This window comes from Lissotriton helveticus, chromosome 4_1, assembly GCF_964261635.1.
Source record: "Lissotriton helveticus chromosome 4_1, aLisHel1.1, whole genome shotgun sequence".
Lineage (NCBI taxonomy): Eukaryota > Metazoa > Chordata > Amphibia > Caudata > Salamandridae > Lissotriton > Lissotriton helveticus.
This window is the reverse complement of record NC_136063.1, coordinates 564,863,648-564,876,486: the sequence shown is the minus strand read 5'-3', so window position 1 is coordinate 564,876,486 and position 12,839 is coordinate 564,863,648. Positions and strand designations below refer to the sequence as shown.

The 12,839-nt window shown below is 49.9% G+C and overlaps 2 protein-coding genes across 2 annotated transcripts in view; both read right to left on the bottom strand.

The window, feature by feature from the left end:
* Window positions 1-7,301, bottom strand: part of LACTB2 (lactamase beta 2) — a 216,236-nt gene extending 208,935 nt beyond the window's left edge. Inside the window, exon 1 of the mRNA XM_078687161.1 lies at window positions 7,091-7,301. Within this exon, the coding sequence (XP_078543287.1) occupies window positions 7,091-7,212 (122 nt within the window). The 5' untranslated portion in view covers window positions 7,213-7,301. The remainder of the gene's footprint in view (window positions 1-7,090) is intronic.
* Window positions 4,676-6,647, bottom strand: LOC144828743 (protein regulator of cytokinesis 1-like). The gene has a single exon (XM_078687160.1). The coding sequence runs from the start codon at window positions 6,220-6,222 to the stop codon at window positions 4,750-4,752; it is 1,473 nt and encodes a 490-aa protein (XP_078543286.1). The 5' UTR covers window positions 6,223-6,647; the 3' UTR covers window positions 4,676-4,749.
* Window positions 7,302-12,839: the final 5,538 nt, after the last annotated feature.

The following is a 12,839-nucleotide window of genomic DNA, read 5'->3' as shown; positions in this document are numbered from 1 at the left end:
AAAGTGTGAGTACATTTTAAATTTGTTTTGTCCTGACGAAAGCCCCACAGACCCGGCTGGGCCACGGGGGGCTGAAACATGTTGACTGTGTGTATGTTCTAAGAGATATACTATGATCGAGTAACATGATCATTGAGTATACCCAATTGGTTTTTAAATGACAAACTACACCTTTTCAGAATAAAATAAATACAGGTGTTATTTGTTTATTAACTATCGACCTTCAGTGTGGTGACTTCTATACCTCTTCTCTGGACACTGCCACGTTGCTCCAGAGTAGTCCTCAGGATTGAGGCTGGCACAACGCATTATAGATTACCCAATGACTTGCCACAAACGTTTATGTGGGGCGGAGAATACAATAAACCGCATTTCCGAATAAACATAACGTTTATGAGGGTTCTCTATATCATTTGGCACAACGTAGTTACTAGTGTCCTAGTCTACTTTTGATTTAGCGAATGTTTTAATCCAACATAATATTATGGCTGAAAGTTTATGCGCGGCTGTATTGAACGATATCTGCAAACGGCCTGGCACCTTGCCCCATGGTCTCATATTGTGTGTAACAGGTACCGCTGCGTGAGATTGGATCCAATCATTATAGAAAACATGTTGCAGTGCAAACACAGCAGGAAGTTATAAGTCCAAGAATATCATTGGTGCCATGTGTAATACCAAACACCTTGCCCAATAGCCTCCCCAAAATTGGAACAGGAACTGCGACGAGAGTTAACAGCCCTGCACAAAGGAAAAACCTCAGTGACCCCACCGGGCTTGCTGAGCATGCTTTGTTCACCCGGCCCCTCAAGAAGATCCCCCATACGGTATAGCCATTTCAAGCTACTGTGTTAGCGCCAAGGGGGGACCTTCCGAGTGTTGTCACGCCCCCATACCAATTATACCTACATGCGGCTATGCCCCGATTGCGTTACCTTGCAGCACTCCTACTCCATTTAACGGTATGCACTCTCTGTATTTTGCTCCGTTAGGATGGTGAGCCCCACTGAGATCCCATAGCATGACACATACCATCTGTTAACCGTTACCACACATAACCCGGACTCCTCCAACTCCTTGCCGGTTGCCGTTCAGGCCTGCCAGCTATTTAATGCACATGTCCAACAGGCATTGGGAGTGAAAACAAAGCTTTGCAAGCGCTTACGTGTGTATTAAGAAATCGCCAAACCCATTACTAAAATTAACATATGACGAAACCTTTCCGTTCGCTCCTGGCAAACAAGGGTCTTTTACTCCCTTTTAAACTCCCCTTGCTCAGTCGTAGAATAACGTAGAGTAAGCTCTGCATATGCTGCGTTGTAGCACTGAATTGGTGAAAGAAACCAATGAACGTGTACAACTCATGCTCAAAACCTAAAGGCCAATTTAAGTCCACACAATTCGATGGCGCACAATCTATGTAAGCAGTAGCCCAATTTTGCAAATGCCTTGCGCCTTCCTAGACGCTAAATCACATCAAGCATGGAGTAACCTGCATTACCATACTACTCCACTAACAAAGCCTGACACGTTTGAAATGGCAATGTACTCCTCCTGCATGTTAGAGTCATAAGAATAGACATACCCCCAGAGTACCCTTAACGTATAATGAGTCCCACTTATTTTTATCACCCCGAGCTGCCGCTCACCAGGCAGGAAGATTAAGTGAATTGCCCAGAATCACAGTATGTTGCCCCTCATTACCGCGCTAGAGTTTGGTTTGCCTCGGTTAAGGTCCCCCAACATAGCCCCCTAGCTCCTAACCCTCTCTTGCGGTGCTCCTCACGAAACACTGCATGGTTAACGGGCGGGATACACATTGCCTTTCCGACTGCCCAACTACAGGCAAATATCACATGTTTCCCAATTTGTGCCTTCCCGCCCAATCCTGTCTTTTTACCAACAAGGCATGTGTGCTATTTGAATGTGTTAGTTTCGGTCTGCCGAAAGCAGAGATAGAAAGACTCGCAAACTGAGGGCAGACAGTAATTGCGCCAATAGTGGAATTTGCTGCCCCATCGCATTAGGAACCACAGTTCATAGGCCCTGTTAAAGACAAATCATTAACAACCACCCATACCAGCAAAACTGCTCCTAAAACAATAAGCGTTTGCTAACACCCCCCCAAACAGAAGCACTCTCGGAGAAACACACAACCACTTGCCACAACTCCTCAAAATACACGACATAACATAGCCCGTGTTGCGTTTGTAAAGCGCACGTGAATGTATTAAACTGCACAGATCACTAGAGGCAAAGTGTAGCACTTATGCACCCGATGCATATGTCGAAAAGCGCTATCAACATAACACCTTCCAAACGGTAAAAGTGCATGCAACACGACACAAACACCTGCAAACACTAATGCCCCCATAACAAATATACCCTCAAGGAAGCAGCGCTACTCACCGCTCTGACTGCAACCAACCCACCATACACAGCCTAGAAAAAAAAAAAAAAAAAAAAACACAGCTTGTACAAATTAAGGTTCCAGAAGAAACAGCAGTACAAAACTAGGTCTTGTATCTCGGCTATGAGGAGACCTGGGAGGGCGGGGGCTGCCCGCGCGGCATTTCTAACTTTTATTCTGAAGAGCCCCAGTAACAAATGCCGTGCATGCGCGGGCAGCCCCACCCTCCCAAGTCCGGCAGCTGAAGTCCCGGGTCCCAGGAGGGGGCCCGGGTGAAGAACATCTGGAAGCCCGGTGAGGTAAGAGGGGGGAGTGTAGCTGTGTGTGTGCGCGCGTGTGTAGCTGTGCGTGTGTATGTATGTGTGACTGTGTGTCTGTTAGCTGTGCGTGTGTATATGTGGGTCTGTGTGCCTGCGTGGGTGTATGTGTGTGCGCATGCGTGAGTGTGGCTGTGTGTGCGCGCGGGCGAGAGCCTGTCTTGCTGTGAATCTGAGGCAGGGGATGTGCACGGCGCCGGGCTGGGCGTGCACGCCCACGAGGCGAAGTCGACGCTTGTGCCCAGCCCCTGTCTCAGATTCCCAGGAGACGGGCGGCTATAGTTGTCGAGCAGGACTCAAGCATGCTTCGCATGCTTTCTCCTAGCTCGACCTAAAAAGTAAAGGAGAGACTAGACTCATGGTCCCCAAAATTCATAAGCTGGAGGGGGAGAATAGAAACCATCAAAATGATGATAACACCAGTAATCAACTACACCCTAAGCATGCTCCCACTAACATCCACATAGGAATTTCACAAAAAACGTGACAAATTGATAAACAAGTTCCTGGGGAAAGGAAAGAGACCCAGGATCAGCCTATGTAAAATGAGACTGAACAAGGACCTGGGCGGACTAAACATCATGGATTTCAAAACATTCCAAACTGCATGCCAAGCAAAGCAAGGAATCTTCTGGGTCACTAAGACACAAGAATACGAGCCAGTATGGCTAGAGCTAGAAAGGGAAATCCTAGAAGGGATGAACCCTATAGCCATGCTCACGGCGAACAGACACCCTGCAGGGAGCAACCCCACCATAAAACACACCAAACAAGCACTACTGAGAGTAGACAGGCAGATGGGACAGAGCATCAAAGGCACCAAGAGGGAATCAATTTGGTTCAACACAAGGGTACGATATAGAGGTAGAACGCTGAGCGAATCGCTCTGGAGCAAGAAAGGAACTACTCACCCCGCACAACTGGAAAAGAACGCAACTCCACTTACATTCCTTACCCTCAAACAAACACACGACTTCCCAGACATAGAACTGTACAGGTTTCTCAAAATCAAAGCAGCCATAACGAAAGCAAACCTAGCACATGCAACACCCACCATCATACAATACATGAGCAACCTCAATAGGGTTGGTCACCAGACAGCGCACTTATACAGGCTGCTCCGCCCTAAAACGTCTAACCTAAACACCAAGGCAATGGGATTCTGGGAAACACTGCAACAGACGACTCAGTGAGGGCGAAAAGAAGACATTGTGGGAGTCAGCCACGAAAAACAAGATAACGCCACAGTTAGCACAGACCAAATTCTGGCTCCTGCACAGAGCATTTTGGACCCCAGCCAGACTAGCAGAAATGGGCATTAGGGAGGTTGACACATGTTGGAACTGCCATAAAACAAAAGGAGACCTACAACACCTCATCTTCGACTGCCCCAAAATTAAGACTTTCTGGAAAAGAGGAAGGGACTTTAGAAGTACAGTGGTAGGCAAGGACATACAGCCAGGGCTTAACGGAGTAGTAACAGCCTTCATGGCACCAGACATACACAGCAGGGAGGATAGAGACCTAGTAGACCTCCTACTCACAGCTGCAGTCAAAACCATTCTAGCAAATTGGAAGAACACAGCCAAAGCCACATTCAGGAGCTGGATTAACTGGGTCAGCTTCCTTAGAGGAGCCGATAACATCACAGCAAAGCTTTCACCAAGCCACACAGCTAAGATGGAGATGTGGGCAGCATTAGACAGACAGTTAGATTCACATAAACCCCCATAGGCACGCAACCACTACAAGAAGAACACGAAACAAGTTGGGCTAAAGAGGGTCAACCAGATGCCCCACCCCCACCCCCTCTTTTTCTTTTCGCTCTTTCTTACCTGTCTCTTTGCCTCCTTACTACAAGGAGGAGCACAAACGTAATTCTCAACAAAGCCTATCTAAAGTAAGCCTAATATAACCACAAAGGCGCCAATCACAACGTCAGTACCCTTGCAATACTTTATTTTTTTACTGTATAAAAAATTCTTAATATAATCTTTGAAATAAAAAAAAAAAACAGAGACATTAGTTGTGACAGCCCAACGGGAGGACGTTCTTGGCGGAGGTAGCGATAACCCTTCTGGTCTTGTTGGAGGGGCCGGGGGCGCTGCCTGGGGCGGGTCTCTTGAGCGGAGTCTGGCCCTTGCTGCGGTTAGCCTTCTTCTCACGCTCCTGCTTGTGGTCCTCCCAGTGCGCGGCCACGTACTCCTGCAGGCGCCGGCCGTTGAGGAGGAAGCTGGTGCCCTGCTGGGCCTCCCAGACATCCGCTTCCCGCCGCACCTCCTCCTCTAGCTTGGACAGCTGCTTCGTGACCCGCGCCCGCTCCTGCCCCTCCTTCAGCAGGGCGCCCCCGCGATTGTTGAAGCGGTTCGGGTTGTTGGCGTTGGTTTCCAGCTCCATGAAGCGGGCCCAGAGGTTGTCCCAGCGCGCGGCTGCCTCGAGCAGGGGGCGGCAGCGCTCGTAGTCCATCTTCACTCGCACCACCTCCTGGTCGTGCTGGCTGAGCAGCTCCTCGGTGAAGTCGGTGGATTTGAAGGGGGTGAAGGCGGCGCGCTGCTCGGGGGTATAGTGGCACTTGTCCCAGTAGAGCGCCAGCTCTTCCCGCGCCTTCAGCGTCACCTCCTTCAGCTGGGCTAGCTTCTTCTTCTTAAGACGGTCCAGCTCATTCTCCCAGAGCAGCAGCTGCCCCGCCAGGCCCTTGGCACTAGCCACATAATTTCGGAAGCGATGCTCATCAGCTTCATTGTCTCCAAATCGCTGCCACAGGTCCTGCACCTGCTCTCTGAGACCCTCCAGGGCGCCAAGCAGAACCTCCCGCCGGTCCCGAATCTGCTGCAGCTGGTCTTGCAGTTTCTGAAGGCGGCCAGGGGTCAGGTCATCCTCATTGTCTTCTTCCCCGGGTTTCTGCTCAGAGTGTCCTTCTCCAGTTACCTGCAGCAGCTCTCGGATCTGAGCAGAAGTCTGGGCACAGGCCTTTGCGCGGCGTTCCCGCTCTTGCTCTCGGGCCAGCACCTGCTCCTCCAACTCCCGCAGCTGCTCCTCGCTGGGCACGGCGCCCGTCGGCACGTAGTATGGGGTGGCGCAGAGCTGGGTGCAGAGCGCTTGGTCGCGACCCTGCAGGGACCGCAGACTCCGCAGCCGCTCCTCCTTCACAGCCCTCAGCTCATGCAGGCGCAGTCGCAGCGCCTTCTCCTGCTGCAGCAGCATGTCGGGCTGAATATCTGGCTCGTTTTCTTCGGCGCCCAGCTCGCGACACAAGACCAGCACCTCTGCCCTCTGAGTAACAATGTCTTGCTCGACGGACTCCTTCGTGTGCTCTTCTTCACTGATCATTCTGGACAGCAATTCTTCAGTGTGCGAGCGCACGACATCCAAGCGCTCCACTCGGCTCTCATCCTCAAAGCCCAGCGCGTCCCAGATTTCTGCCAGCTGTACCAAGGCGAGCTGCACACTGGTCACCACCTTCGAGGAGAGCATCTCGCTTCGACGGCCAGCCATGTCCGGTGTTATGTCTGCAGGTAGTAATGCACCAAAGATGAAAGAAGCAGCCTGTCAGACCTCCAAGACTGGCACAAGCAGAGACAGCCGCTGTAACTTCAAGTCGGGTTCAGCAGGGAGCAGGACTTTGACAGCCGTAAGCCGCTGTAACTTCAAGTCGGGTTCAGCAGGGAGCAGGACTTTGACAGCCGTAACGCCGTCGAAAGCCTTGAGCTTATCCGACCACGCCCCAAAACACCGTCAGGCGAAGGACGGTAAACACCTCTCACCAGTCACGGAGCAAGGAAAACGCCGTACCAGGCGCCCACAACGCCGAATAGAGACACAATCACCTCCGGTAGACTCACTTCACCTTCAGCGAGGCGCCTTTGGTAAGACAGCAAGTGACAAATTCAAATTAAACAACAAACGCTGTTCCGATCCCTGATACGACAATCATTGACCAATGAAAAAGCTACACTGCAAAACCATCAAATCGCAGGGTAGCTTTCTGTGGACGAATCCCGTCCCATGTAAAAAGAAAACTACTCATCGACATAGTAAGAGGGTACTAAATCTATAACATAACATTAACATAGAAAGAGGACGCTAGACGGGCCATAACTTTCATAATGCAAGTAGCCTTGTTTGGAAGAGAAAGATTGCTTCCGCCTCCGTTTAACTGCGTTACTACGGTTGTACCTCAAAGATAGCCACACCGCTTCCGGAATCATTATCGCAGTGTCTTTCCGTAGTATGAAGGAAGTGTGTCATAACGTTGCCTGTTTAAATAACTCAACCGCAATTTAGCTAAGCCCGGTGTCACTTTGAAAGATTAAGTTTCACTACAACGTTACACGCCGGTTTTGCCCCGTCCCAAGACTCTTACCTTGCTCCGGTACCCACTAAGTAGGTGTTTGTGCCTTGCAGGGTCATAGGCCCCGGATTACAACCCAACACGCGTATCACCCGTGAGGAGAGCTGCTCCAGGCGCGGCAGTATTGTGCTCATTTTACGTCTTTAAAAACCAAACTGAGTTATGATGAGTTTGCTGAAAATGGTGCCGTTGTTCTAACTATATTTCCACCCCGTCGTTTTGTACACCCCCTACGTCAGAGGGGTGTCGATTCATGCAGGTTCTACCTGCGTATTCGTACTTCCCCGTCTGGCTGCACACCCTACGAGTGTCACTCACTGTGCGCATGCGTGCTTCGGTTTATTGATTTTATTTATGCGTTTTTTGTCTCTCGCGACATTATTCCCATTTCGGCGGGGAAAAAATAACCCAATCTGGCAACACTGGTTGCGGCGGAATTTATAATTTATTTGGGGACGGTGACACTACTGTCACTGAGTGTCACCAAATAAATTATAAATGATAAATGCCGCCGCAACGGACCTCGAGTGCAGCGCGGCCGCCCCTCAACTGTGCCGCCTGGGGCGGACCGCCCCCCCCCCTAGCTACGCCGCTGAGAGGATGGTTGTTGTAGCAGCGGGTGTGGTGAGGCAGTGCTCCTTGTAATGTCTTCATGTTTTATGGGGCCACAGAGGGTAACACAGTCACGTCTTGGGAATAACAGGCAGAAGTCACCTGCACCAGGTGTTCACTACAATCCAATGAGTCTCAACTGAGTGTTTACAAGACTGATGCAACAAGATGAGGCATTAAGTATGTTCACACAGAGAGCACGTGTGCAGAGATGTCAGGCGGTGAATGCAGCTGAGAGCCACAGTCCTGCATCCTGAGATCCCCGAGACCCCCTCTATCACTCCTGCAGACCTGGTGTGCAGGGCTCACTTAACCAATACTTCACAATAGGAACAGAACTGAAGCATGAGGAGAAAATTACACGCCAGCATGTTACAAAAGCAAACGTTACATTACACGAGACAAAAGTGACAATCGTGAGCAAACAAAATACATGAGGAGCAAACGGTGCACAGGAGGAGAAAGTGACGTGTGCAGCGAACAAAGTACAAGCAAAGGCATAATACTGCACCGGAATCCGACGGCTCGACCCGCTGTTGTCTACACATACTGAAGAGCTCGGTCAGTGACGCAGGGTGGCATCTGCTCATGTATCTAAACATAGCTCACTCAATCCTGACCCTCACTCAGTCCTGACTCTCACTCCTGACCTGGCCCTCACTCACTCCTGACCTGGCCCTCACTCACTCCTGACCCGGCCCTCACTCACTCCTGACCCTCACTCAATCCTGACTCTCACTCCTGACCTGGCCCTCTCTCACTCCTGACCTGGCCCTCACTCCCTCCTGACCCTCACTCAATCCTGACTCTCACTCCTGACATGGCCCTCACTCACTCCTGACCCTCACTCAATCCTGACCCTCACTCCTGACCTGGCCCTCACTCACTCCTGACCCGGCCCTCACTCACTCCTGACCCTCACTCAATCCTGACTCTCACTCCTGACTTGGCCCTCTCTCACTCCTGACCAGGCCCTCACTCACTCCTGACCCGGCCCTCACTCACTCCTGACCCTCACTTAATCCTGACCCTCACTCAATCCTGACACTCACTCCTGACCTGGCCTTCACTCACTCCTGACCTGGCCCTCACTCACTCCTGACCCTCACTCAATCCTGACCCTCACTCAACCCTGACTCTCACTCCTGACCTGGCACTCACTCACTCCTGACCCTCACTCAATCCTGACTCTCACTCCTGACCTGGCCCTCACTCACTCCTGACCTGGCCCTCACTCACTGCTGACCTGGCCCTCACTCACTCCTGACCCTCACTCAATACTGACCCTCACTCCTGACCTGGCCCTCACTCACTCCTGACCTGGCCCTCACTCACTCCTGACCCTCACTCAATCCTGACCCTCACTCAAACCTGACTCTCACTCCTGACCTGGCCCTCACTCACTCCTGACCTGGCCCTCACTCACTCCTGACCCTCACTCAATCCTGACCCTCACTCAATCCTGACTCTCACTCCTGACCTGGCACTCACTCACTCCTGACCCTCACCCAATCCTGACTCTCACTCCTGACCTGGCCCTCACTCACTCCTGACCTGGCCCTCACTCAATACTGACCCTCACTCAATACTGACCCTCACTCCTGACCTGGCCCTCACTCACTCCTGACCTGGCCCTCACTCACTCCTGACCCTCACTCAATCCTGACCCTCACTCAAACCTGACTCTCACTCCTGACCTGGCCCTCACTCACTCCTGACCTGGCCCTCACTCACTCCTGACCCTCACTCAATCCTGACCCTCACTCAATCCTGACTCTCACTCCTGACCTGGCCCTCACTCACTCCTGACCTGGCCCTCACTCACTCCTGACCCTCACTCAATCCTGACCCTCACTCAATCCTGACTCTCCTGACCTGGCCCTCACTCACTCCTGACCCTCACTCAATCCTGACCCTCACTCAATCCTGACTCTCCTGACCTGGCCCTCACTCACTCCTGACCTGGCCCTCACTCACTCCTGACCTGGCCCTCACTTACTCCTAATCCTCACTCAATCCTGACTCTCACTCCTGACCTGGCCCTCACTCACTCCTGATTCTGTGCCTGGTTTCATGCGCCTGCTGCTGTACTCTGTGTATCTCAGCGCTTGAAACTTGGCTCTCCAAGTTTGAAAAAGTCAATATTCGATGTGGGCCCTGGTGATGGCTTTGATGCCATGATTTAGATTTAGATTTACTTTATTGTACAGTTAATTAAAACTCACAATATAAAACGTACATCATTAAAATCCATGAGGGGCGTCCCTCTGGGCGTTGCATGATGAAGCAAGAGATTCAGATTCAGCTGCCAGAATCAAAACAAAGAACAAAAAAAAAACGAGTCCTTGTCATCTCGGTTGAGTCAAATCTTTATTCGTACAATAACGTTCTGTGGATTTCTTTCAGTCTTGAAATGCCTCCTTTTAATGTCACAAGCGAAGTTTAAGGATAACCCCAGAGCATTTCGGGATTGAAGTAGGGTGACCAACTGACATGGGTGCCAATTCAGAACAAAAATTGGCAACAAAAGTTACGTTTTACAGACAGAGGAGGTCACGCAATAAGTAAGTAAATAGGCAACCAACACAAGTACAAGTTGCGCAGGTCTTTTTGTGGTATTTCATAGGATTTAAGAATCTTGAAGCTCTAGGAAATTGCAAAGCTAGCACTTTTTAGGCAACAGCGGTTTTAAAAAATAAAAGAATTGATAAAAGCATCCTCCTTAATATTTTGCAATGAAACTTTTACAAACATCTTCTTACAACCGACCTTGCACCATTTCCCCAAGGAATCCCACCCACAGGACTGCAGTAAATCGAGACCTTTTGTTTGCCTCTTTCATCCTAATTGTGGAGATAACCGCGCTGCTACACTACCTTGATCTTGAAGGTATTTTGTCTGTGGGATTTGCTGAAACTTTCAGTGATAGGACAACTGGGCGCAGATGAATGCCAGAAGCCAATGTTGGCAGCAGTTTTACACGCAAAGGTGCGAACTATGAAATGGATCTGCAGCTCATGAGGCAGAGAAAGATATTGGATTCACAGGAAGAGAAATGGCATTTGATGGCGAAACGTTTTTTGCAGGACCTTTTAGATACAGAACTAAATATGTAAAGAAAGCAGCCCTTCTGCAAACCGATAACATCTCAGATGTTTCAAAACTGTGTATGTGTCCTAATCTGTGATGCTTGTTGCTTGCCTTAGTATAAATAATCTGTCAGGCACCATGCCTTCTTACATTCACGTTCACAACATATCAGTGCATTGCCTCATTTAAAGTAGGGCATCCAAACCGAGAAACTCAAGATAGCCACAAGAAGCAGGGCAGAGAGGTGAATGAAGGGGTGGGGGCAGGGCAGTGAGACAATATAGCAAACATTTCGAGATAAGCTCCCGCATTGGCAGTTACAGCAGAAAGAAGAAATCTTTCACTTCAGGCAGCCTAACATGAACTCTAGCAATGAGCAACCCTTCGCATTCAAGCAGCCTTTACACGCGCAGATTCACTACTTGCCACATTTCCATCTCTTTGCAGCCGCCCGGCCCCCCTGGCTCCCCCCTCCCTCTGAATCACCGCACATTTTTTTAATTCTGGCAGCAGAATCTGAATATCACGATTCATCCATGTAGCGCCCAGTGGCACGTCCCTAATGGTAGAAAGCGCCTGGTATCCAAATGTGATTCAAACACTCCTAGGACCAGAGAGTGATACCTCCGTGGCACGCCACAACTTTTCTAACACACAAGCAACCAGCTACTGCGTCCTCAATTACTCTATTTCAAAAGTCAAAAAATTACTTTATTCGGTTTCAATTAGGAAAAACCATAAAAGTGCATACATATGAGCCAGTTACGTTCATGACATTTGCTACAAATTTTTTTTTTAAAAAGACGACGCAGTCCAAATAAAATAGCTTAAAATACAAAATTGATACTAAAAACCAGACAATATATAAATCAGCAAAGTTGAAAGTGCATCGATCTTCTATTATAAATTGCTCCTGTGGGGAATACAAAATTAAAAAAATGTAGCGATATTTAACGCCAAGCAGTCTATTTCATTTTGACTAGAGATAGCCTTTGCAATCACGCCAGACTCATGTTTCCCAAAATGTTGATACTAAAAACACACACAAAAAAAATTCCGACCGAGGTTAGAAAGCAAATAGAAGGGGATGATGGACTGAGTGTTGAACATTGCAAGCAATCACCCCCAGTCAACTGATCTGGGTTAATCCATCATCGTTCTTTAGCTCACTCCACCACCCCAGTTCAGACATGGCCATATGCAAATCAGTCTGACCGTGTGCCTCATGTGTACAGTCCAGCCCGAACTGCCAAGCCATGTCTTCCCTGGGCCGGAAACAAGGATCCTAGGACCGTTTCGGGTTCATAACCCTCATCAGCCAGGATAGCTTGACTCCAGTGGCATGGAGAGCACGGGACCCACGTCTGAGCATACCCTTTCCACATAGGGCGAACAAAACAAACAGTGGCAGCCCTCTTCATTCAGTTTGTTGGTTGTTGTGTCACTCACATTTTTCTTCCACTTCCTAAAGTCTACAGCAAGGGGCTATGGTTCAACCCCCTTCAGCCACTGACTAACTTTAAATTGTGATTGATGGAGTTTTTCAGCCAGCTCACATGTGCACAGCCGCCTGAAAAGGAGTTTGTGCCTGTGCCATTACCAGGTCTTCCAATGCACAACGTGTTGTGTCTACACGTGCTTTACAGGGGTTGTGGGGTCGATAAAGCGCTCCGTGGCTTACCGGGTGCGCTCAGCGCTAAATAATACGGAAGACCATGTAACCAAACCGCCCCAATCCACCCCAGTCTGGGACTACAACGAGATAGCGCCTACTCAAGCTCTCACCGGCAGAGGGCGTCCTTTCACCACTCACAGGGGAGAAGCACATAAACCCAGACCACCCTGAGGGACCACCACAACCACATGACCTACTCATCAGTCTGAACTCCAAGCATCCCTCGGGAAGAACCACCACAGAGACCGCCCCCACCCAAGGCCAGGCCACTTGTCGGGGGCGCCACTACAAGAACCAGACCGCCCACCGGAAGAGCCACCTCAGAAGCCAGCCTCACCGCATGCCACCGGATTCACTGCAGGGGGCGCCCCACAAATTCCCCCA

Excerpts from the sequence above, each read along its gene's own strand:
- LOC144828743 (XM_078687160.1), bottom strand. The coding sequence starts at position 6,222 with ATGGCTGGCCGTCGAAGCGAGATGCTCTCCTCGAAGGTGGTGACCAGT.